Raw genomic sequence first — 25,245 nt, forward strand, 5'->3', positions numbered from 1 at the left:
GATGCTACTAAGACCTGTAATGAACATCCCTTGGAAATTATTTCGCTCATTGGGGCTCTGCATTCAGCCCATTTCTCTTCATCACAGTGATCAGTCTCAATGTAAAAGCGCTTAGATCCTCTGCACTGTGGATTATATGATGTTTGTAAGCAACCTCCCAAACTCCAGAGAGATTTTAGAAAGGCAAGAAAACTTTATCAACATGGCAGAGTGAGCTTCAGAGCACAGGTCTTAAAGTAAATACAGCAAAGACAGCAAAAGACGCATCTCTCTTGTTAATGGAGAGGTTAGAAAAGCAAACTGGCAGAAACTTAGAGCAAATGGTTTGAAGCACTTGAGTTCTGCTGTGCACAACGTCTCCAGAGGACGACTGGAGGAAATGGAAGAGCCAGGTGTTAAAGCAGATGCTGGTAAGACCTTCATGGACTTATGCAGAGTAGTAACCAAAGTGAATCAAGTCGATTAGATGCCACTGAAACGTAAAGGCTAGGGTAGTTAAATGTTGGGACAAAATACAATAAGAAAGAGAGGATGTAAGACCACTTCCCAAAGTTAGGGTACTTGGTGAATATTTATGAACAAGGGGTGGGAGATGGCAGGGGCAGGCTGGGAGAGCAGAGGGAAATTGGGTGGCAAAATAATTGCTGAATATAGAAGCAGCAGGAGTTGAACTGAGAGGAAGGCCAAAGAGAAGGGCAGTGGATGAAACAGAGGAGGATAGGAAGATATGAAGCAGAACGCAGGCCTGATCAGTGACAGAAAGTAATCGTCATGAGGGGAAAAGACTAAAGGAAAGAAAGGAAGATGACATTTCTCTGCTCAAGTAACTATGTGAAAGCAACACAACTTTACCCAGGGAAAGTAGGGCTTGGTAATTCCTCAGCATCTGGTCCCGGTAAAGCACCTTGTCTCCATCTCCCAGCAGCTCCCACTCCTTCCGCGTGAAGTACAGTGCCACATCCTCAAAGGCCTCCCAGCGCTGCTGGAGACACAAAAATTACCCAGTCAGCCCCCTCCTGCTCCAACCTCAACCAGACCCCACAGCTGCGATCCTTTTGCTGCTCTACAAAGACAGGCCAGCTGGGCTGTGCTGGGCATGGATGTGGAACTTCCCGTCTCTCAGCAGACACCACTGCTCCGGCAAAGCTCTGTAACAGAGGAGTGTTTGCATGGTCCAGACCATCTGGGGAAGTGCTGCAGCTGTTTCCTCCACTAGTATAGGTTGCATCTACCCTTGGAAGCACACAGACTCCACAGTGCAAGGGGCCTGCAGCTCACCTGGGGAAGTGGTTTTCCTAGCAGCACCTCAGAGGGAGAACCTCCTCCTGCCTTGGAGGGGCGACCTGGGAATCGATACTTCACCAGCAGGCACCTCCATAGGAAACACTGGAGCCTTGCAGGCCAATGTCAGGCGTCTCCCTTTGCTTCCCACGCAGCACCAAGGTGGGAAGCTCTAAAATCCTGAGGGATTCGCTGCCCCCACACAATAGAGGGACATGCTAAGGTCCTACCTGAGTTGGGGCTGCTGCAGCCATCTCTGCTGTATTCTTCCAAGGAAAGAGCGACAGGAAGGAGGAACGTGGATTCTCAGTGGCCTGGGATGGATCAGTGCAGGACTCAGTAGGAAAAAAAAAAAAATCAACCTGGAAAGAAAAATGCAGCACTTCAACTGGATGCACTGAAATGACAATGCTACAGTCCCTGGACCCACAGTGTCCCCATCCAGGGCCACAAGCAGGTGGTGGGGAGTCCTGAACACCCCTCACCCCTTTCTGCTGCACGGCCGCCTCACTGCATTCCTCTCCCAGATCCTCTGATCTCAGAAGCAGTTCAGTCCAAATCGTAACCGCGAGCCTGTGAGAGAAGCAGATGGTGAGGGACAGCTGCAAGGGAACGGGATCACACCCCACGCTACTGCCACCCCAGGAAAGAACAAGTCACAAGACACGACTCAGCTCCCCTGCTTCCTGCTCCACGGGCCGAGAGATCGTTCTCAGAGCAACGGCTGGGAACATAGACATTTGGCCCTGAGCCGCATCACGCTCCCCCTCACCAAAGCAGAGGGCCCGCCTCAAACCCCAAGGTGCATTCGGAGGGCCCGGAGACCTCGCAGGGAGCGTCGGCATGCTCTCTGCTGTGCGCAGCTGCCCTGGCGCCTGCCTGATCAGACCCCAGCAACCCCTCTCCCTCGAAGGAAATTTTTCTGGTTGCTCTTGTCCTTCTCCCGATAAAACAAAAGCCCCCTGAGAAGCGCTGGGGCGAGGTGGGCTCATAGGCACAGCCCACTGCCTCCGTTTGCTCTGCAGCACGGCCCGCCCTCCCCCTCACCTTCAAATCCCCTTTTCTTCAAACTGCAAAGCCCTTTGCAGCACCTCGCGCAGCAGCATACTGCTGTAGGTGTGTTCAAATGTATGTGTTATACACACCTATAGATGATATAGATGTATCTAGAGAGAGGGATAGATCTCGTATCTCTATATCATGTATACAGATATAGCATATATATATATAATGTACACATATTTATCTATAATATATGTAGATTATGTATATCTATGTGCTCACACACACTCAAACACCTGCACTCGTGCGCACATACACACACAAACACACCTCGCACGCCTGTGCATGCACCATCTCACACACGAGCACACAAGGGCGTGCTGGAGGGGTACACAGGTGTGTGTAGGGGGGGAGCCTGGTCACGTGGGGGTGGGAGCACTCGCGTGTGCACATACTCACGTACACCCAAACTCATTCATGCCCACACACTTACTCTCTTACACACATACACACCCCCTTGCACTCTCATGCACACACACGCCAGCATGCTTTTGCACGCCTGCACACACATGCGCTCCCGCCCGCACTAGTGCACTCTCCCATGCACTCACACGCATGCAGGCGCACTCTCTTGCACAGGCACACACTCTCACCCAACAAGCAGCACACGGTGCAGACCAGAACACACTGCCCAGCACGAACCCCTCGCCGCAGCCCCGCCCCGCTCGGCCCCGCCCACCGCCGTGCTGACGTCACCTCCGAGCAAGGGCGGCCCCTCCCCTCGCACTTTCCGCTCCCGCTCTGGTGACCCGGGAGGACCGCAACTCTGTGGTCGTTCCCGCCCACCCGCAGGCCGCATGCGCAGACGGCCGCGGCGTGAGGCGCTGCTGTGTGCTCCTGGGCCGCGTATCGGCACGCGGGTACACGAATATCTCTGAGCCCCTGTCCCGCACCCCCTACACAAAATCCAGCCCCCCAAACACGCCTATACAAACACCCCCTACACGCACAAATACACTCACCCTACAGAAACCCGCATGCACTCCTACATGCCCCCGCACACACACCTATACACAGGCGCACACAGCCCAGTTACATGCACACCCCTACATCCACCTGTGCACACAGCCTACGCATACCCCCCATGCACACCTACAAGTGCACCCCCTGTACATGTGCGCACCCTAAACACACCTACCCCGGTCCTTTGCATACGTGGCTGGTGTATATGTCTTGAGCGACTCACCAGTGAACGGCGTGGTCGTGACATCATGTCTGCCCAGGGCTTCAAAACCTCTGAGGACGGAGATGCCACCGCCTCTGAGCAGCCTCCAGGGCTTTGCTGCCCCCATCGTGAGGCAGTCGTTTCTATCAAACCTAGACCAGGGGTGCACTGACAGATTTTGAGGCCGATAGCGATAGCTGATCGAGGCCCCGCGGTGAGGGAGGGCATGGGGCAGGGATTGGGACAGGTGCCGTCCAGCCAGGGCAGGCGAGGTGTGGGACAGAGCTGCAGCTTGTCCAGGGGGCGGCGGGGAGGGGCAACTCCTGCCGCTGCATGCACCCCAAGAGGGTATGGGACAGAGGTGGGGGGGATGCCTCTGGATCTGCATGGGGGGGGGCTGCAGCTGCGGCCCAGGGCTGCTTCAGGCTTCTCCAGATGCATGGGGGAGGAGGTTTGGGCCAGGGCTATGCTTGGGGCAGGCAGCAGTGGCACTGGGAGGGACATTACAGGGGGGCTGCAGCCACCCCAAATTTCACCATAGCCCCCACTCCCTGTGTTGCTGCTGTCCACCTGGATGCAGCCTGGCCCAGCCTCACCCCACAGCTGTCTCACACCCCACCCTGGGCAGCGCCTATCCCAGCCTCCCTCCCTCCCTTACCACAGGGGGGCACTGATCTGTCCCCCCACGCCCCTTGCCTCCTCCCTCCCCTCCCCCACAACAGACTTACCAGCTGGACGCAGCTCTCCAAGCTGCTGGCCTGTGCTCCTTACCATCTACGCCCTGCACTGAGGCTGTGCACGTGCACGGGCCATTTATCGGCCAAATTATCAGCTACATCAGGCCGATTTCCGATACAATTAATTTTCTTTATATTGGGTCTGATGTATCGGTGCACCTCTAACCTAAACCTCCCTTGCCACAACTGGAGCCCATTGCTCCTTGTTCTGTCACCTGTCACCACTGAGACCAGTCCAGCTCTGTCCTCTCTGCAACCCCTGCGGGGAGTTGAGGCTGCTATTAAATCCCCCTCAGTCTTTTCTTCTCCAGACTAAATAAGCCCAGTTTCCTCAGCCTCTCCTCACCAGTCACGTGCCCCAGCCCCTGAACCCTTTTCGTTGCCCTCCGCTGGACTCTCTCCAATGCATCCACATCCTTTCGGTAGTGGGGGCCCACAGCTGGACACGGGACCGCAGATGTGGCCTCCCCAGTGCAGAACAGAGGGGAAGAGTCACTGCCCTCCATCTGCCGGCACCGCTCCTACCAGCGCAGCCCCGATGCTGTCAGCCTTCCTGGCAACAAGGGCACGCTGGTGGCTCCTGTTCAGCTGCCCTCCAGAATCCCAGAACGCACTTCTTTGCACGCTCCCCCTGTTCCAGGGCCTCTCTTTCTGGGTGCAAACTCAGTTGCCTAAGGGGCACTAACCAGATCCAAACCACAGGAGAAAGGGGCATGCCCAGACGCCCCTGAAACAAATCGGTGAGGTGTGGCCCGCTGCCGGGGGTGCGGGGGTGGCTGCAAGGAAGAGGGGGGCAGCGGAGGCGGGAGGCACAGGCGGACTTGCACTGCTTGGCGGCAACAACTGTCCCTCTCCATCCCAAGAAGCCGGGAACTGTCCCGCCGGCCCTTCCCACATGGCGCGTGGGGCTAGGGTCGGAGCCGGCTGAGGTGCTGCCCCGTTCACCCCTCCCCTGCCCCAATTTCCACCCGAGCCCTTCAGCCCCCCTCGCCTCAGTTTGTCCCCCGCAAGGCCTCCAGCTGCCTGAGCCTCCCTTTCCTCATGCGTCCTGCAGCTTCTGGGCCTAGGAGCCCCGTAGCCCCGTTTCCCCCATGCCGTCCCGCCACCCCCACGCCCCGGTCTCCCCCGCAGAAACCACCAGGTGTCTGGGCCTGCTCCCGCCCTCCAGCCCCTGCTCCTCAGGCCCCCCAGCGCCCTGCCTGCCCGCCCCCGGGGGCCCGCGCTTCAGCTTCCTCCTGCCTCAGTTTCCCCCAACCCTCCGGCGGGGCGGGGAGGGGAGGCAGCCCCGTGTCCGCAGGGCTCCGCGCCGCCCGCCGGGGCCGCCGTCGCCGGGCTTCAGCTCCGGGCCAGGCCGCCGAGCCGGCGGGCGGCATCCGCCCGGGGAAGGCGAGTTCCCTTCCGGCCGCGCCCGGGCCCGGCCCGGCCCCGTCTGCACGCGCCGCGGACGGCCCTCGGCATCGTGACTGTCAGTGTCAGCGCCAGCGCCCCCATCGCGCGGGACCTGGCCGGGACACCGGGAAGGGAGAGCCGGCTCCCCGCCCGGGAGACCCGGCGGCACCCGCCTGTCGCGTGGAGACGGGGGATCGCCCCCTCGCCCCGGGCTCCTTTGGCCTGTTGGTTGCGTGGCCGTCCCAGCCCCGGGCGCCGGCTCGCAGGGATTGATTGCCATCGGGTCTGTCGGAAGCTGGCCGGGGAGCCTGGATTCGCTCGTTGCTTTCTGCCCCCCAAAAAAGCACGTTCTTGCGGCGTGAGCCCCGGGACTCGGCAGGGTGCACTTCTGGAGAGAGGTGAGGCGCGGGGCAAGAGAGGGCTGACGAGGGGGTAGTCGGGTCTGCATACTGCTGGGAGCAGGGACCTGATCGCTGGGGATGCAGATCCGCAGCTTGAGACCTGAAAGGACGCTTCGTGGGATCTTCTAGATCAGGAGCCAACCCCGGGCAGGTCTGCCGAGCACGCAGGCGAGGCTGGCACCACCGCCAGCCTGCTCCCCGCAGGTGGCTGCAAGCCCTGCTGCAAGGCATGACGATATTCCTGAGCTGTCATTTGTCTTAAATTAAGGCTATTTTTATATAAGGGGTTTTCTGGGTTTTTTTTTAAAAACACCTTAAAAATTGATTACATCAAAAAAATCTGATTTAAATAAAATCTATTTTTTCTTCTTTTTTTTTTTTTTTCAAATCACTGATTTTTGTCTACCCTGGGGCTTGGGCCTACAACTAGGATGCCTGCCATGGCTTTGGAAGTATCTGAAACCCCAGGCTGATCAGGAGTCTGGGAGGGAAGATGCTTGCTGATCTGACTGGTTGAGTTCTGCTCATTTGATAGGTCTCAGAACGGATTTGGCTAATTTGACCCGGATCACAAAACTTTAAAAAAAAAATCTGTGCTGTCTTCTGTGCTGCAGGCGGCTCAGGAGCCTGGAGGCTGCTAAGAGGCGCCGTGCAAGAGCGGAGGGAGAGCAAGAGCCCAGGGTAGGGTGAGGCTCCCCCAGCGGAGACCATGGCTGCTGCGTTGGAGCCCGCGGCCGCGGTGGGCTTTCCTTCTGCAGCACTGGCGCAGGGTGAGGTGACGATGGAGCAGCGGGACCCAGCCGGTCTCCAGGCAGGAGCTGAGGGGAAAGGACAAGTCCATCGTGTCCTCCGGGCTGGGCCTGGGGAGCTGTCCGCGAGATGCTCAGCACCACAGCGAGTCAAGCAGCAATTGCAGGAGGAGCCAGTTCAGTGCCAGGAGATCCAGGGGGAGGAGGTGATGCAGCCTGTGCAGCCCCCATCTGAGGCCACACAGCTGGCACCGGGGGATGTCCTCCCCACCCCAGAGACCTGGCGCCGGCGCTTCAGGGGCCTCCGCTACCAGGCAGGCGAGGGGCCGCGGGAGGTTTGCAGCCGCCTGTGGGAGCTGTGCCGGCGCTGGCTGGAGCCCCGGCGCCACAGCAAGGAGCAGATCCTGGAGCTGGTGGTGCTGGAGCAGTTCCTGGCCATCCTGCCCCAGGAGATGCAGAGTGGGCAGTGGGGACTTGGTGTGGAGACCTGCGCTGAAGCGGTGGCCCTAGCTGAAGGGTTTCAGCTGGGGCAGGCAGAGAACGAGAGGCTGCAGGTGAGAGCATTTGTTTCACCCGTGTCATCCATGCCTCTGTCCGCACCCGCATGTGTGCGGGAGATGTTCCTTCCCATCCCCATCTCTCTTAGGTCCCAGCTTCCCAGTAAAATATTTATCTTGTCTCCAGGTCACAGTGAGTGTGAAGGTCGAGGAGGTGTCTTCAGGCACGATGCAGCCCACTGGGGACTTTCAGGGACTTGTTGATTCCTGCCTGGAGCATCCTCTGGAGGAAGCAGGACAGAGGGAAGCTCCAGGGACTCAGGACAAGCCAGCTTTTGTGCCCAAAGAGGAGGAGCCCCTGCCCTACCAGGAGTCAGGTACGGTTTCAGATGCAGGCCCAGGCATCTCTGGGTGCCTGAGTGGCTGTTCTGCACTCAGGTAGAGAGGCTGAAAATCTGTCTGCCCCTGCCCATGACAGGGCTGCAGTGTTTGCAACCACGTGGCTGGGGTGGGACAGAGCTCTGATCTTTGTTCCTGGGTAGCACCCGGGCTGAAAGATGCACTCACCCCTTTCTCTTGCCTTCATGAGCCCTCTGTGCCCAATAAGGGGTTGGTGCAGGTGTCGGAGAAATGAAATTCCCCAGTGACATCCGGCTGGTTCACGTACAGCTAATCTCAGGCTGCAGATTCCCCCAAAACAGAAGAGACCTGGGAGTTGTCAGCAAATGGAAGTTGTGCAGCCTGGTGCCCCAGACAAGGCTTTTCCCCAGGAGCAGGCAGAGGGCTCCTTTTTTGGGTGCTGGCCTTTCCAGCAGCAGGAGGCACAATCCATTCATGGAGAAATCTCCACCAGGACATTTTGATGGGGTCAGGGCTCCAACAGATTGGCTTTTCCTGTTCTCCCAGTGTCCCTGGATGCATCCTGTGCACCCTGGAAAAGACTGGCCTTGCGTTTCCTCTCCCCCTCTCCTTGATTCCAACACAACACCAACATCCCTCCAGCTTTTTCCCAGGGAGCCATGTCCCTGCAGGCTCTAACGTGGTGTGATGATCACCACCCTGACCCGGAACAGGTCAGGTTATTGGGGCTCATCTCTAGCTTTGTGCCTATGGAGGTCTATTAGCAAGAGCTGTGGGATTTTGAGTCTTCTTTCTCTTCCCCTCTTCTGCGCACTGGATCTACTGGCTGCCTTCATCACAGGCCAATGCAGGATAATAGCAGGGCTTTTCCCATGCCAGCAACACCAGGACTAACCTGTGGATTTTCTTCCCCACCCAACAGGTGCAGGGACCCTGGATAGAGCTGATCAGCAGCCTCCTGAGGAAGCACCTGTAAACTGGGAGCTGTGGAGGACTTCCCCAGGGAGACTGGGAGAGAGGGGCTCTCTGACACCTGATCTGGGCCAAGTGCAGAAGGGGCAGGGCAGGCCTCCAAAGCAGGGGGAGAGCATGGAGGTGAGCAAGGCACCAGCTCCAGCTGGGTGTGGGTGCAGAGCTGGGGCAGAGCCCAGGATGAGTCAGAGGTGCTGTAAAGGATTTGGGTAGTGGAGAGACCAGAGGAATGATGAGCCTCTGGTGTAAGAGGCTGCAAACACAGTGGCATTATCAGGAGCTCGCTCCCTAGTGCAGATAGCCAGGGGTGCTAGTACTGGAAGAGACCATGGAGCCAGGGCTCTCTACCACTAAAAGTGCTGCCTTGGCTGTCGCAAAGGACTAAGCAAATAGAACATGAATTAAGGCAGACACATTGCATCCCCATCACATGGGGGATTTTGTACCCCTACCTGTCATGGTTAAGCTTGCAACTAGTTGTAGTACCAGATAGGGCTGTGGGGGCAGAAGAAAGATGGACCAGGAGATACTAATGAGTTTAACGCTTGTGACTGCAGCTCCGGGAGGTCTTTGAGGACGTGGCGGTGTACTTCACGCGGAAGGAGTGGGAGCTGCTGGAAGATGAAGACAAGGAGCTTTACCGGGACCAGATGCTGAGGAATTTCCATGCCCTTGTTTCCCTGGGTAAAGCTCTGCTTCTTGCTTCTCCCTGGAGCCATGTGAGCGCCAAGGTTTTGTTGCCTTCTCCCTGGTTTTCAGCAGTCTCATCCTCATGACCTTTTAGCTGGTGGTTTAAATCCACTTCCTCTTCACTGCTCTGTCAGTGATCAGGCCTCTCTCACATTTTGTGTTGACACATTCTCCCCCATTTGATCCAGCCACCTTCACTTGAGTCTTCACCATTCTTGCAACTCCTGGTGCTTCTGTATTCAGCAGTTTCGTGTCAACAGATCTCTCTTTGCCGTCCGGGTGTGTTCATATAATCTCCAATTCATTGTGCATAAAAATCAGCTATTCCTTGGGGAATTACTCTGTTTTCCCCTCTCTTGTGCACTGTGTCCTATCCAAACACATTTAACAATCAGCATGCTCAGTTCAGTGCTCTCTAAACCTCCTTTCTCCTCCTTTGGTTATGACCCAGCAGAAGGTAATGGAAATCTTATCAGCCTCTACTGCTATGGGGCATATGCATTTCTTCAACTCCTCTGGTGACATAGGTACACGTGATAAAATCCAGGAGTCACTTGAAGCCTCTGTCCACATTGTTTCCTACCATCTTCATTTCCATAGACTATAGACTAGGGCTTTGCTTTATTGACTTGGAGGCCTGTGCTCTCAAGCTCACTCTGACATTCTCAAGTGTTTTCCTAAAATCCCTCTATGTATCAGCCACCCTTCACTGAGATGAAAAGAAGTGGGCTAGGGGCAGGGCCTGGTGAACTAGCTTTCATTTCCAAAAGATCTCTAACACAGGGACTTGTTCTGGCTTGAGTTATTTACCTTTTACTAAGTCAGTTTGCTTTTGTGGTGCTTTCTTGTTTCCCCAAAGGGCTTTCTTGGGGAAGCGCTCAAATGCTTTTTCTAGGTCAACCAAAACCATATAGAGCTTTTGATTCTTTTCTGTCATTTTATGGGAAATGGCTGAGGTTTGGGGGGGGCTTTGTACTCTTCTACGAAGATCCTGGTTATCGCTCATTTTAGGGGTCATCTCAATTCGAGCTGCAATAACTTTTTCCTTACATTTTTCACTGAGTGGCTAAGTCGCTGTTTCTTGTCATTGGAACATTGGTATTTACTGCCTTTCTCTTTGAAGAAATGATGTGATATATTAGTCACCGTTCACCCCCAGTCTCTTACCCTGTTCAGTTTCCTAGACAAAATACCATAATTCCCATACCATTAGTCTCCTAACATTTCAGAATCTGGTTATACAACTCTCCTATTTGCCTTTTTTTTTCCAGTTTACTACTACTCTCCTAATATGCTCTGCACACTCCTCTGGAAGTCCAACTTAAATTTATAGCGTCTACAGATGCAAATGTCCTTTGGGTAATTCTCCTTTCAATACAGTCTCATAATATGCCTTTCAGGTATGAAGGACCTGTTTGAGACCATGTGTTAATCCTCTTTTCTAGCACTAGCAGCAATGGGTCCAGAATCCAAGTCATTCGTTTATGCATGGTGGATTTTAGCCAGCTTATAACTGGTGTGCTCATTCACTCTGTGGTTCAGTCTGTCATGCAAGTAATTCAGTGCTACTTCTCTGACTGCTCCCCTTTTATACAGCTCTTGTCTTTTCTGCATACAACTTGGTCCAAATCCAGCTATGCCACTTCCTGAAGCCTTCTCTTTCCTTCAATACCTCAGGAAACCTATGTAGTCCTCCATGAGATTTGCTACCTAGTTTTCCGTATGTGACACCTAATCCTACTTCAGCATCTGTATGTGACGTTTCCTTCCATGCGTCCCAAAGTGCATTTGCAGCAAGCTTTTTATTATTTCGAAGAAGACTGTTGGTTGACATTACTACATTCCTCAGGCATTCTCTTATAAGCAGGGAATGCGGGTTTTCCACTTCCTGTGGAAAAATGTGGATTTTCCCACTCGAAGGAGAAAGATGCAGATTTTGCCCCTTAGCAGAGAGAAACACAGACTTTTCCCCACTTGAAGCGGGAAGCCGTGAGTTTCTCCTTTTGCAAAAAGCTCTCTGCAAACTGGCAGAGTTGCAGCCTGCAAAAAGGGCAAGAAACCCTAAGCCCTGTCTGGAGATGGAGGAAGAGGTGGGGAAGGGGGGCTGGCACCTGCAAATCTGGGTCAGCCAGGGCTTGGCTCAGGCTCACTTGCCCTCGTGAAGCCTTTGGGGTAAGTAAATCTTGCAAGGGGCTATATGCCCCCTCCAGCATGGCTGGGGGAGAGGGCAGGGGACTGCAGGTGGGAACAAAGGGCACCAGCATGGCTGGGGGGTTGGGCCGTGTGGGTCGGGTGGTGTCAGGACTGGGAGTGTGGAGGAGAGGCTGAGGGAGAGCTGGCACTGGGCAGAGCAGGAGTGTGTGAGTGGGGGCTGGAGGATCAGGGAGGGGTCTGCAAGGGCTCTTAGGCTAGCATGGGAGAACCTAGGCAGCATCCTCACTCTGGAACACGGGTGCACCGTGCCCCGCCGGGGTAGGGATAGGCTGGTAGGCCAGGTCTTTTACCTGCATGCCTGGCAGTGTTGAAGAGCCAGGGCACGTACCCTCCTGCCCACTCCTGGCTGCAGTGCTGCACTGCAGCTCTAGGGATGCTGCGTGTGCAGGGCGCTGCTGCTCTACCGTTGGGCAAACACCCTGTCCCGTAACGGGAGCCATGGCAGGTGCCAGGTTGCTGCTCCACCCAGTCCCCTGCAAAAAGTTGAAGGGTGCTCTGTGCCCGGTGCCTGCAGCTCCCAGCTGCTGATGCTGCCCCAGACCCCCAGGAGAGCCATTAGGGCTGAAGTGAGCAGCAGGAAGATGGCAGGCAGTGCATGGCACCTTTTGGCCCCTTGCATCTCTCTGGCTTTGGGAGGCACAGAGAGAGCACAGGGCACTTAGCTCTGGCCTGTGCCCACCCCCAACCCTTGGCTTATGGTGGGGTCAGGGAGCTACCCCACTGGGCTGGGACACTGTGTGCCATGTGTTGCTGGCTGCCATGAGGGCACTGGCGACGCGCAGGGGGTGCATGTGGGTGCACATGTATCCCCAGAGCGTGGCACTGCAACCCTTACGAAAATGTGCTTGCCACTCCTGTTGCCAATGCTCCTGGTGGCGTCTGTGGGAGCTCGCCACTTACTGCCGCCGCGCTCCCACTGCTGCCACCGTGCCCCCCCAGCCGCCAGGGGCACAAGGGCCTGGCACCCCGGTCCTTGCTGGCTCCCGGAGCCAAGCGCATGCTGCCTCCTGCCTTGCCCAGGGAGCCTGCCAATGCCAGCCCCTGTCAACCCAGCCTGATTGACGGGCCCCACCACACTTCCCTGCCGTTGTACCTCCTGTTAAGTCATGAAATGGGATTCAGGACTAGTGTATAAAAGACTGATGCAACAACTCGTTTGATGAATGACAGGAAGGCTTGATTTACTACAAGTATTCATGGTTAAAGAAGCCTAAAGCGGAGCGCAGTCCAGTATATTTAGCTGTAAAAGAGATTGTATCTCACCAATACAGGCAAAGAGGCGACTCAGTCTTGTCAGCTTCTCAAGGCATGGATTCATTTACCATCAGGTCTGCCGAGCGCAGTAGTTCTTGTCAAAATGATTTCTCTTTCTTGAAGTGCGTCCTGTTAGCTGTTTTGCTCTTTTATACCCAGCGATCTCAAAGCATTCTTGTCGTTGTTTAAATCAAGAGAGAATCCCAAGCAGTAATTAACGGGAAAATCCTGTTAAACAAACTGTTCATTATTGGTTCCATCAGAAAATCCTGATTTTGATTGAGTTACCTTTTTCAGTAACAGGAGGTTACTACTGAGTTAGAACATATCTAGAAATTCATTAACAATCAAGAAAAACGCAACGCCCAGAGGGAGAAGGGCTCTTCCTACATGTAAACAGGAGTTCATTGCAAAGAAATATTTACTGTACTAATTCATCAAAGAGAGCCATTCCACACAGTTACATACCAGACAAATAGGAGCTTGCTTAAAATCATCATAAATATAGGTAAGATACACTGGAAGTGCTACCTCATTATTTCTTTTGAGAAAGTCCAGCTGCAAACTGATATCTTCTTGCACTATGCAGTCATCAGTATTTTGCATTTTAACTTTTGTGAGCAGGCCCAGCTCAGGTTGAGTTTCACAGTCGTCACCTCTGAGCCCAGCTCCCTCTGTGGCACAGTTATGGACAGGGCTGAGAGGATGGGGATTAGCCAAGGGGCACAGATGACAAGCCAGGGCTTCGGTGGGAATTGGATTGGCTTGGCTTCCCCCCGTCCCCCATCACCATTATTGCTCCTGAGGTTTGATTCATTCAGGGGAATCAGCCCAGTCACCAAGGGAGGCAGACATCTTCCTGGGAGTGTTTCTTCAATACAGCCAGGCAGAGTGGTGGGAGCACCTCCCTGGAGGTGGCGATGCGGGGGGCTGTGTCTTGGGAGTGAGGGACAATGGCATATCAGGGCTGCTCAGTGCCACAAGGCAGGGGGGCAGCTACTGTTAGACCTGCGTCCTGGTGCAGGGGGGGAGCTCCTGCCAGGATGGAGCGAGTAGGGGGAAGGCTGGGGCGGCGGGTCAGGAGTGAGGGGCACCGGTAGCACTGGGGGGCTGTGGCTTGGGAGTGAAGGCATAGTGCAAAGGCACATCAGGGCTGGTCAGCACCACAAAGCAATGGTGGGAGGAACATCTGTCACTGGAGCCACGTCCTGGTGAGTGAGGGAAGCAGCGGGAGCTCTGATTTTCCATGATAAAAAAAACAAAATCAAATGCCAAAATATATAGGTATTTAGAAGGTATTTATTATAATGATTGAGGCACTGGTAGACTTCCAGACTGTTTAAAAACTGTAATTATATCAGTAAAATACTGTGTTCAGCTGATACCTGTATGTGTATATAGATAGATAGATAAAATAGCATTTCATTTTAATCGTGGAAAAACATGGAATTTGGGTGTTTTAAATCAGAGACTATGTCATTTTTAAACAGAGAAAACCAGGATCCCTGCTTATAAACTCATTTCTGCCATTTCGTGTTCTCTCTCGTATCTCTGGGAGTAGCCCAAAGTCACCAAGTAGGACACTGTTTTGGGCCACAAGGCTCTCACAAGATACCAAACTTTCACTGTGATTATATTTCTCTTTCTAGTCACTGTGCAATGTACTTGTCTTGTAGGGCCCTCTCTTTTGGATGTGAGTCTAGGATTATCCTTGTTTTGGGAAACTCTGCAGATCATTTCCACATTATGGCATTGCACATGCTGGGAAATGTATCTCCTTTTTTTCTTCTTTTCTCCATATCCATGATGCCCATGAACTTTATCTTAAACCCTTCAGTATCTGCCAACTTGTGCAAGTATCTCTGCCCAAAGATCATCCTCCCGTTGGATGGGATGATTGCTTTAGTTGGATCTACAGTTCTTATAAAATCATCCTTTCCTGTACTTTGCTGATGACAAATTACCCTCTCCCAGAAAAAAAGAATTATTGTCAGACATTTGTCACAGATTCTTTTCACTGTCACAAGTCCTACCTTCACTGAGAATAAACTCATTTCCACTCCTTCACCTGGAATTACTCTAAGATAAGTGCTATCCATCCATAAGTGTGCCTGATGTTTCTTAATTTTGGTACCTTGAAAACAGTAAAAGCTGTATCTTTCTGCTTTCTACTACATCACAGATCACTGCCTCTCTACCCCTGACCCCAGTGACTTTTGTACCCTTTTTATACTTCAGAGAGGTGGGTGCTATGTTTCCTATGACCAGTCCTCCCTCCACCACCTGGGTGACAAGGCCCATCAACTATTGAAGGCTTCTCTCTACAGTGCCCGCTCTTTCATCCCAAATATGCACCCTCCCTTTTCCTTCAAGGCCCCAGTACAAAGGTTTGTGGGGGGCAAAGTCTGGCTCATGGGCTGGATCAGACCCACGAGAGACTCCATTTCCCAGCAGCCCCTGTGGTGGCAGCTCCTTCTGGCTGCCACCACTGGACCCAGCCCCACTTCCCAGGCACCGCGTCCCATCCACCCTGCACCCACTGCCGGGTGCAGGACCTGCATGAGCAGGGGATGCGGTCAGGCTGCCGGGATGGTGCCACAGCCAAGAGTGAGATGGGCGGGTAGGGCCGAGGAGAACCCGGGATATCGGGGTGCTGGGGTTGGGGCAGAACTGTGATCCACTGCCTGCAAGGCCCTGTGATGAGTGCAAGCAGTGGATCATGGCTCTGCCCTGGCTCTGGCCCTGCTCTGTCACCACCACACAATCCTGGCCCCAGTCCCAGAGCAGCTCCTCGTCCAGCCACACACCCTGCCTGTGTCACTCCCAGCTGCTCTTCATGGAGACCCTGCGAGCACAGGGCTATGACAGTGGGACCAGGGTAGAGCCCCAGTTCTGCAACCCCACTTGTCAGGGCCCCACTGTTCCCAGGGTCTCCGTGAAGACCAGCCGGGGGAGGGACTGCTGGAAAATGGAGTCCAGCCAACAGCCAGATCCACCATTTTGCCTGCGCCTGCCCTAGTAGAAACCTTGAGTTTATTGGATCCATTTCCAATCCCCATCAGTTCTTCTTCGACTGCCAAATCACAAATGCACTTTAACCACTGCCCCAAACAGGATATGGAGGTCCCACACCTAACTTAATCTGCCGCATCCAGCAAGGAGAGTTGGAGCTCTGGGTCTGTGAGGAGAAGGACCACAGGGAAATCTCCAGGTCAGAGGACCTGTCACCAGGTGAGTTGTGTCTATCCCCTCTACCTAGTTCCCCTCAGAAATTCTCTATACCCAGAGTGACTAGGGGCTTAGAAGCTTCTGACCTGTCCTGTGTTGCCATTCCAGGTTGCTAACCTCAAAGAGCTTGTGCTATAATGTGTCCAGGCAGATGTTCTTCCCACCCCCTGAAATTCAAAGCTGTGAAGACAAGCAACTCTTCCTTTCTTCTCTTCCTAATTACAGGTGTTAGGGAAGTTGAGATTAACAAGCTTTCATGTTTGCGCGAGGGGCGGGAAGGAGGGCTGTGGGGAATGAATACCCCAGAGTTTGCACCAGAGTCTTACCTTTGCTGTTTTATCTCTGGGGCCTTGAGTGTCACAAACCCTGAGACTCAGCATAGAGTCCATGTGCAGGTTAATGCCAAGGGATACATGTACACGCCACGATATTTGCCCTTTCATGCACTGCAACTGTGCATTGTTTGCACGAGCGGGATTTCCTAAAATTTTAAAACTCTTTTTGGCGTGTTAAAGTAAAACTGCTCGGATGTAGTCAAGTTTGGCTCACCGCGAATTAAAGCATTGCGTCTATGGATTCGTTGCATGCAAACACAAAGACACTCAAAGACGTGTAACTACCCTCTTTTTCCATCGGGTGGTGTTGCACTACTTTTGTAGTTCAGGCCTTTGATGCCGCTTTGGATTGCTGATGCTATTTTTCTTTTTGGCCCCTGCTCATCCTGCTGTCCTGTACTGCCGCCTGCCTCCCCTGCTGTGTGCAGGCTGGGCAGCGTGGGGGTTGCCAGGTGGGGGGAAGCAGCTGCAGGTTGGGGTCCATGGTGTGGGTGGGGCACTCAGTAGGATGGGGATCCCAGGGCCCCAAGGAATCTTAATCCACCTCCCCCCCACCCCAGTCTGCCATGCTGTTGCTGCTTGGCTTGGGGATTCCCTGGGGTTTGACCTTCTCTGCTGTTTCACATGAGGATACAAAAGACAGGAGGCAAATCATTCTCTTTTATAGACAGAACCTTTAATTTTTTTACCCTTCTATTTTTTTCATTAGTAAACGAGTGGCACAGTTACATTTGTACAAATCCAAGCAGAGAACTATGCACAGTTGAACAACTAGCAGCTACATTGATTGAGGCCACCAACCCCCCCGTTGAAGGACATTCAGCAGACAGGGGACCCCAACCCCATTTGGGCGGTTTGGGGCAGGCACCCCTGCAAGGCAGACATCCAATGGAGGGAGCCAGCACACAGGTGCACAGATGCCAGCCTGGAAATGTTGCACACACTGCATGCTTCACAGACATTTCTGAAAGATTATTTGTACTGATTACCCTCACTGTTTCTACTCTACTAATTATTTGAGCAATTATTTCTAATGATTATTATGAAAAAGGGCAGTCACCCACCCACCAGACGCTGACACTGAGCAGGCAGGAGACCCCATAGTTTATGCCAGGCACCCAAGGAAGCACTCACAAAATAGCACAAGCAGTATTTGACATGCAGATTACTAACATTTCTTTAAATCCAAATATTCTACATTGACATTTACATAACTTAATAGCTTAGTCACAACTAGCATGGGATAGTTATAATATTTTAACTTGCGCAACAAAGACTTATTTTTGTAACTGAAAATTTAAAATGTATGGTGGTCAAATGCCAAATGTTTGGGATCGGTAATAGTCAGTTTTTGACTTTCAGGAGTCACCAGTGTTTTTATGAAGTCATGCGTTGTATTTTTCTGTTTGCTTATGGTTTCGCTTTTGTGTGATTTGTGGTTTTGCGTTTGTGTTTCATACATTCTGATCAAGCACTAGTCGGTCTTTTCAACAGCACCTTCACGCTGCAAGTATTTCGTGTTGCATTTTTCCATTTGTGTCTTTATGATTGTGTTTTGTGTATGTGTTTTCTGGGTCCTTGTGTTTGTGTGTTTGCATGCTTTGTTTGCTTGTGCTTGTGTGTTTGTACGCTTTGTGAATGCTTGTTTTGTAGATTGCATAGACATTAGGGCTGGAAGAGGCCTTGTGAGATCATCTGGTCCAGCCCCCTCCTGCCCAGGGGCAGGAAGTCAGCTGATTTATAGTAATAGTTGCTTGATCAGAATGTATGAAAAGGTGGGACCTCAAGTACAAACAGACTAGATGCAAACATTGCTCTACACTGACATTTGCATAGCTTCATAGCTGCTGTACAACTCAGCTGGAAGAGCTACAGTACTGTAACGCAACGGAGGGAGGCACCAACCACAAAGCCCTGATAGGAGAGCACATACAGTACACGTCAGACATTTCAGATAGTCTTTTTCTAAAGATTAAAATTGCTCTGTTTATTTATAATCATTAGTCTATCCATTATTTCTAAGGATCACTAGGAAAGAGGGCAGTCACCCCCCTCCCAAACACTGACATGGAACAGGCAGTAGGAAAAAGGGCAGTCACCCACCCCACCGGGCGCTGACACCGAGCAGGCAGTCCCAGTGCAGATTCCTGTGGCATGGAGGCCACTTGGGACTGGTCTGCAGAGGAAAGCTCCATGGGCTTGTTCCCTGAGTTGGACCTCTCCCTGGAAGCAGCTAGGAAGCACAGCCCTGCTCCTTCCAGAAGGGAGAACTGCAGCTATAAATCCCCCCTCCCAGAACATTTCTTGGAGGGATGAGGAATGAAACATAGATTTCATAGATTTCATAGACATTAGGGCTGGAAGGGACCTCGGGAGATCATCGAGTCCAGCCCCCTGCCCAAAGGGCAGGAAGTCAGCTGGGGTCATAGGATCCCAGCAAGATAAGCATCCAATTTACTCTTGAAGGTGTTCAATGTAGGTGCTTGAACCACCTCTGCTGGCAGACTGTTCCAGACCATGGGGGCTCGGACAATAAAGAAATTCTTCCTCATGTCCAGCCTGAAACGGTCTTGCAGGAGTTTGTGACCGTTCGACCTCGTCATCCCTTGGGGTGCTCTGGTGAACAAAATATTCTATTATAATATTTCTACCAAATAAAAACAGAACTCATGCGTGCCACAGAAGCAGCTGGTTCAATGGGAGGCACTGCTCCCCACAGACCTATGACAGCCAGCGAGCCCCAGAAATCCACTGTGGGGCTGTTTAGCCTTGTACCCTGAGTGATCCTGCTCTCAGGACTGCCAGCAATCAAGGGTGAGCGCTGGGGAGCAGTCTCACCAATGCACTTTGGCTTCTGGAACGTGTCAGTCCAGTCAGGTGGAGGGCTCAGCATCATCTCCCCTGAACTCACCAGTGCTGTAGAACAGTGTTTCTCAACCTTTTAAGTAGCAAGTACCCCCTAACGTCTGAAAATTTTACTAAGTACCCCAACACTCAATTTTACAGGGGATTTTATACTTACAGACTAATGTGTTTTATATGTCAGAAGTAGGGCTGTGTATGTAAGGCCGTGATATGACAGATGTCTGCTCTGATGTAGGTAGGGCTGCCACCTTTTACACCGGGGTGCACAACTCAAGTATGTACTTGGGCTAGAGGTGATGTTGGCCAAAGGTAGAAGGGATGAACCCAGTGCCATGCAAAGTGTGACACGCCAAATTATTACTGGGAGATTTAAAGTGCTGCATAGTGCATGGTGCATCAAATTTTTTGCTATAGTTTTGACAGGAAAAGAAGGTGAGAGAGAGAAAGTGTTGGGGTACCCACGTACCCCCTGCCTGTGTCTTGCGTTCCCCCAAGGGTACGCGTACCACAGGTTGAGAAACTATTCTGTAGAAGAAAGTGGCCATTAGCCTCATTCTTCCTTTAAGCAGATGCCACTAGTCTCAACCTCAGCCTGTTAGAGCACAAAGCCATTTGGGTACTGTCCTAATCCACATGTCCCACATCTGTTTCTCCCATCAAGGTCTGAGGCAATTGGGCTGGCAGCTGGGACAGAAGTCTGGCTCTGAAATCCACCGAGTAGGGAATGTTGCATGGCACCTGGATCTGGCCCTTCCTCACACCCAACATTCAGGGTTTTGGAAGGAAGACCTTGTTTTCTTAAGGAAACGCAAGTGCTGAGGTCCGGTCCTGCTTAAAGGCCTATCCCAGCAGGAGGAATAGCAGTGCTTGGACTCATGTCAGGAACTAATTTGGAGTTTCTCTTCCCCATGCAGGAGGTGCCTGCCTTCTGAGCAGAGCTGAGGAACAGCATCCTGAGAAAGGGCCAGCAAACGTGGAGCCATCACAGACTTCCCCAGGGAGTTTGGGTGAGATGGGCTCCCTGAGACCTGAGAAGGACCAATGGCAAAAGGGTCAGGAGAAGCCTCAAAAACAGGAGAATACAGCAGTGAACCAGGTACCATCTCCAATGGGGTGTGAGCTTGGAGAAGAGACACCACCCAGAAAGAGCCCTGAGTTCGGGGGACAATTTATGGAGTTGAGAGGCCTGAAGAGCCGCAAGGCAAAAATCCACTGGAGAGAGACAGATCAGGCAATTAGGGAGGGCCTCAGAGGGAAGCAGGAGTTCACTGCCAAGCACAGGGGGAAAGCCCACCCCCGCTTTGAGTGCAGGAAAACCTGTAACTGCCAATCATGCCTGGCTTTGCACAAGATAAGGCAGGCTGGGGAGAAGCCCCACATCTGTGCCAAGTGTGGAAAGAGTTTCACCTGCCTCTCAACACTGGCTGTTCACAGCAAGATCCATTTTGGAGAGCTTCCCCACCGCTTCATCAAATGTGCAAAGAGCTTTGTGTGCAACCTGGACCTGGTCAAGCACCAACATGTGCAGAGGGAGAAGCGTCAATACCAATGTATCACATGTGGTAAGACCTTCACCCAGTTCTTCTCCTTGGCTCAGCACCGGCACATCCACTTGGGGAGGAAGATACATCGTTGCACCAAGTGCAGGAGGAACTTCATCTGCTGGCAAGACCTGTCCCGACACCGGTGTGTGCAGAGGGAGGAGCAGACACACCACTGCATGAAGTATGGAAAGCACTTCAGGCAGTCCTCTGACCTGGCCAAGCATAGGTGCCTGCACACAGGAGAAAAGACACATCAGTACTCTCAGTGTGGTAAGGTCTTTATCCGCTCTTCCATCCCGGCCAAACACCAGCTCATCCACACAGGGCGGATGCCTTGTTCTGATTCTGGGAAGAGCTTTACCTGCCCTTCCTACCTCGTACGGCACCACCTTGTGCACACAGGGGAGAATCTATATCAGTGCTCTGAGTGTGGGAAGAACTTCACCCAGTCCTCCAAGCTGGCCCAGCACCAGCGCATCCACACAGAGGAGAAGACACTTGGGTGCCCTGAATGTGGGAAGTCCTTCAGCCGCTCCTCCAGCTTGGCCCGACACCAGCTTATCCACACAGGGGAGAAGAGACATCAGTGCTCTGTGTGTGGGAAGAGCTTCACCCAGTCCTCCACCCTAGTTCAGCACCAGCGTATTCACACAGGGGAGAAACCACATCGGTGTTCTGAGTGTGGGAAGAGCTTCACCCAGTCCTCTAGCCTGGGCCGGCACCAGGACCTCCACAGAAAAAAGGTACATCAGTGTTTGGTATGTGGGAAAAGTTTTACCCACTCCTGCCACCTGGCCAGGCACCAGTGCATCCACACAGGGGAGAAGCCATATCGGTGCTCTGGGTGTGGGAGGAGCTTCATCCTGTCCTCTAGCTTGGCTCGGCACCAGCGCCGCCAGACAGGGAAGGCAGATCAGTGTTTAGTGTGTGGGGAAAGATTTACCCTCTCCTGTCACCTGGCTGAGCACCAGCGCATCCACATAAGGAAAACCTCACATCAGTGCTCTGAGTGTGGGAAGAACTTCACCGAATCCTCCAGCTTGGCCGAGCACCAGCTTATTCACAGAGTGGAGAGGCCACATCAGTGTTCAGAGTGTGGGAAGAGATTTACCCAGTCCTCCCACCTGGTGCGGCACCAGCTTACCCATAGAGCGGAAAAGCCACATCAGTGCTCAGAGTGTGGAAAGAGCTTCACCCAGCCCTACAGCCTGTCTCAGCACCAGCGCATCCACACAGCGGAGAAGCCATATCAGTGCTCAGAGTGTGGGAAGGGCTTCACCCAGTCCTCCCACCTGACCCGGCACAAGCGCATCCACACAGCAGAGAAGCCATATCAGTGCTCTGAGTGTGGGAGGAGCTTCACCCAGTCCTCCCACCTGGCCCGACACCAGCGTATCCATTCCCGGGAGCATCCGTAATTCTGCCCGCAAAGAGGAAGGACTTGTACATGTCTACATATTTAGCACCCACCTATGGCTGCATTCAGGCAAACAGCCTCAAGTTGGGGGACTGCAGAAAATGTTCACCCAGCCTTCAGCCCTTGTAGGGCACTGTAAAACCCAAAGGACCCAGGGGCTAGCCTCCAAGGTTTGATTGGTGGGTAGCGGCTAAGAGTTAACACCTGAGGCCAGCGCAGGTGCATGAAGAACCTGTGAGGAGACTATCTTTGCATCAGCCTTGGAACCTACGCATTCCCCATCATTTTCTAAAAGTAGTCAGTGGTCCCAAGGAGAGAAAGAGTTCCTTCAAAATAGGGTGTCCTCTCCAAGACAAATGGCTTCAAATGACACTCAAGAACTGTCACCTCCCAGCTTCATCCTCCCTCCTGTTCCCAGGCTTATGGTATGTGAGGCTTTTGAGTTGCAGAAAGGAGGACATTTGTGGCTGGGAAACATTCCCTGCCCTCCACCCTGAACTCACCTTTCCTCACCGCCACCTAAACTCTCTCCCAATCACACTCAGGCCCATTAGGTGTCTGTAAGACATTGCTCTTGCCACCCCAGGCCTAGTTTGGCAGATTTTGCTTTTCAGCCTGTCTTCAGAATTGTGCACCACTGGGTGCTGCTGCTCCCCCTGCCCTCCTTTCCTTCACTGCATTCTCTATAATGTGTTCTCTGCTCAGACAGACCCAGCACAGAGCATTATATCCCTGTGGTTGGTCTCTATGTTCTCTCCAGAGCTGTGAGCCCAGGGGCTACAGAGCAGAGATCTTTGTGATTTTCCAGGCCTTTCTCTTTCCAGAGGATTCCCTATAACCCAGGGGTTGTTGCTAATCTTCAGGAGCAGGAGTCGGTTGTACTTGAGGTATTACTCCCATGTACTGCTGCGCAGCAAAGACTGCACTTTTGAAGGAACCTCTGGCGGGCAGAAGTAGAGTCTCTTTCCTGGATGAAATGGGGTAGCAGGGATGAAGGAGGTGCAGCCTGTGGAGGTCCTGCCTCTCCTGTGGAATGGTGCAGAAATATGAGGACATCCTCCAGGTGAATTTCAGCATACAGGCAACCCCCGCTTAGCGTTCTGTAATTGGTTCCTGAAAAACCAAGTGTTAAGCAAAACTGAAAGTCTTTGATGACCCAAGATGGTAACTGCAATTGTTTCTAATGACCAAGATGGTGACCATGAGCGTTATAATGAAACTCGCGGAGTGCTAAATGAAACCAGGCATCAGTTGGGTGTTATAATGAAGTAGCACTAAGCGAAAGAGTGTTAAGCGGGGGTTGCTTGTATTGTAATCTCCCATGTGCAGCCTTCCTGCTAGTGCAGGGGCAGTCATTTATTTTGGGCGGAAGGCTACTTACTGAGTTTTGGCAAGCCATTGAGGGCCATATGGGTAGCTCCTCCTCTTGACAGGTGCCCCACCCCAGGTCACCATCTTGGGACCAGAAGCCCCATCCCCTAACCCCTGACCTTTGCCACCAGAACTCCCTGGTGGCCCTAAGGACTGGGGCAATCGCCCACAGTCCTCTCCTTCCTCTCCCTGCACCTCATCTGCACTTCCCTTGGTGCAGGGACGCAGGGACAGTCCAAGACCAGAGGCCCTTGCTAGGTAGATGCTTCTGGCTGGGGCTCGGAGTTGAGGGGCTGGATGGGACCGTGGGGTTGAGTTCTGCTGCTGGCTCCCCCTGGGTCCTACTGCCCCTGGCTCCTGTCATCTTTGACAGGAAGCCAGGACCAGATTAAAATTAATTTTCTAAATTATTTAGGAGCCTTGCAGGCTGGATAAAGTGGCCTGGCAGGCCGGATGCAGCCCACGGGCCATATTTTGCCTGCCTCTGTGGTAGTCGGTTACTCCAAGAGGTAAATAACCCATCATTGCGCATGCTCTTTTATTTATCTCCTCTGTAACCGTCCTCTACTGGTCTCTCCCAATGTATAAAACCACGGTCACTTCATCTGTATGACAGCACTTAAAAAAAATAACCTCGTAACTTTTTTTCAACGAGTCTCCATTTTTTGGCCAGAGGCCTGGTTCGTCTTGTTGATGGAGGCAGCCTCAGAAAGAAGAGAGGGAATGGGACTTGGTTTGACACATTTTGTAGGTGCCTGTTTCATGCCGCCCAGAGGTGCGCACAGTTCACCCTGTTTCAAAGGCCTCTTCCCTGGTTTCCTCCGGCTCCCCACTCTGTGGCCCTGCATGCCACATCCTGCCAGGATGAGCGGACAGGGGAGGCTGCCCTGGGGATGGCACCTTGCCCGTGTTCTGCCCTCGCCCCAGGGCTGCATGTCTGCAGCAGTGACATGGCCCCACTTGTACTTCCAGGTCGCGACTTGGAACAGTCAGTGTGATTTTCACAGGTGCAACTGGGGCTGCTTCTGCTTCTGCTCTGCGGAAGGCCCGCGCCTCTAGGGTCCCCTCTGTCTCTTCTGGTGGCCCTGGAGGACTGTGACTGTGTTTCCAGTGCGTCTGTTCTGGGCGCTCTGGAGGACCACGGCTCTATGGTCTGGGGTGTGGGGTGGGAATGAGGGGCACTGGGGGGGAAGGGTGAGGACAGGGAGAGAGGGGCACTGGGAGGGGCACCAGCAGCTGGGACCAGGCGGGGGTGTGGGCACTGGAGGGGTGTTCCAGGGTGCAGCCCACCCTTGGGCCCTGTGTCAGGGCAGGGCGGGACCCCCACACAGTGCCAGGTGTGGGGCTGGCTGAGGGACGGTGGGTCGTGGTCTGCCCCCCCCATCACTCAATAAAATCCAATTGTCTCCCCGCCACCATCCCACAGGCAGGAGCCTGGATGCTGCCATATGTGCTCGGGGCCGGAGCATGCAGGCCCAGGCTACAGAGATGGAGCTGGCTGCCTGGTGCAGCCTCAGGCTATGATGGAGGAGTGGGACCCAGCCGGCCCCAAGCCCCGGGCAGGGGAAGTCCCTTGTGTTGTCCCCACAGGTGCAGGCAGAGCGTCCCTGACATGGGCGGCACTGCAACAGGTCAAGCAGGAGCGGCCCAAGGGGGCAGTTCAGTGCTGCGAGATGCAGCAGCAGGAGGTGATGCCTTCCTCTCCAGCTGAGCT

At 53.3% G+C, this 25,245-nt stretch overlaps 2 protein-coding genes across 15 annotated transcripts in view; one reads left to right on the forward strand and one right to left on the reverse strand.

Annotated features, from left to right (window-relative positions):
- The window catches only part of LOC149860637 (uncharacterized), a 35,275-nt gene extending 29,986 nt beyond the window's left edge, over positions 1-5,289 (reverse strand). For 3 of the 13 annotated variants that reach the window (XM_090054922.1, XM_090054912.1, XM_090054921.1), the window contains exons 1-4: positions 2,937-4,189; positions 1,767-1,854; positions 1,512-1,643; positions 853-982 (exon numbers count right to left, since the gene is read on the reverse strand). In XM_090054922.1, the coding sequence (XP_089911048.1) occupies positions 853-982; positions 1,512-1,643; positions 1,767-1,854; positions 2,937-3,142 (556 nt within the window). In that variant the 5' untranslated portion in view covers positions 3,143-4,189. Of the gene's footprint in view, positions 1-852; positions 983-1,511; positions 1,644-1,766; positions 1,855-2,328; positions 4,191-4,236 lie in introns of those variants that run through there. The other 10 variants (XM_090054909.1, XM_090054916.1, XM_090054913.1 and 7 more) reach the window with 10 other exon arrangements.
- A 58-nt stretch (positions 5,290-5,347) lies between these two features.
- LOC149860638 (uncharacterized) lies at positions 5,348-24,171 on the forward strand. 2 transcript variants are annotated; one of them, XM_090054941.1, is made up of 7 exons: positions 5,348-6,032; positions 6,650-7,338; positions 7,469-7,658; positions 8,564-8,736; positions 9,171-9,297; positions 15,886-16,002; positions 20,114-24,171. In XM_090054941.1, exons 2-7 carry the CDS (start codon positions 6,745-6,747, stop codon positions 22,159-22,161), a joined length of 3,249 nt encoding a protein of 1,082 aa, XP_089911067.1. In that variant the 5' UTR covers positions 5,348-6,032; positions 6,650-6,744; the 3' UTR covers positions 22,162-24,171. The 2 variants fall into 2 exon arrangements, with proteins under 2 accessions (XP_089911067.1, XP_089911068.1); XM_090054942.1 differs by lacking the exon at positions 15,886-16,002.
- Positions 24,172-25,245: the final 1,074 nt, after the last annotated feature.

This window comes from Crocodylus siamensis, chromosome 6 (genome assembly GCF_052110815.1).
Source record: "Crocodylus siamensis isolate JL-2025a chromosome 6, ASM5211081v1, whole genome shotgun sequence".
NCBI classification, from domain to species: domain Eukaryota; kingdom Metazoa; phylum Chordata; order Crocodylia; family Crocodylidae; genus Crocodylus; species Crocodylus siamensis.

Excerpts from the sequence above, each read along its gene's own strand:
- LOC149860638 (XM_090054941.1), top strand. The coding sequence starts at position 6,745 with ATGGCTGCTGCGTTGGAGCCCGCGGCCGCGGTGGGCTTTCCTTCTGCA. Across the intron at positions 7,659-8,563 it reads CCTGCCCTACCAGGAGTCAG|GTGCAGGGACCCTGGATAGA; the intron begins GTACGGTTTCAG and ends CCCACCCAACAG. Across the intron at positions 9,298-15,885 it reads CCATGCCCTTGTTTCCCTGG|GATATGGAGGTCCCACACCT; the intron begins GTAAAGCTCTGC and ends TGCCCCAAACAG.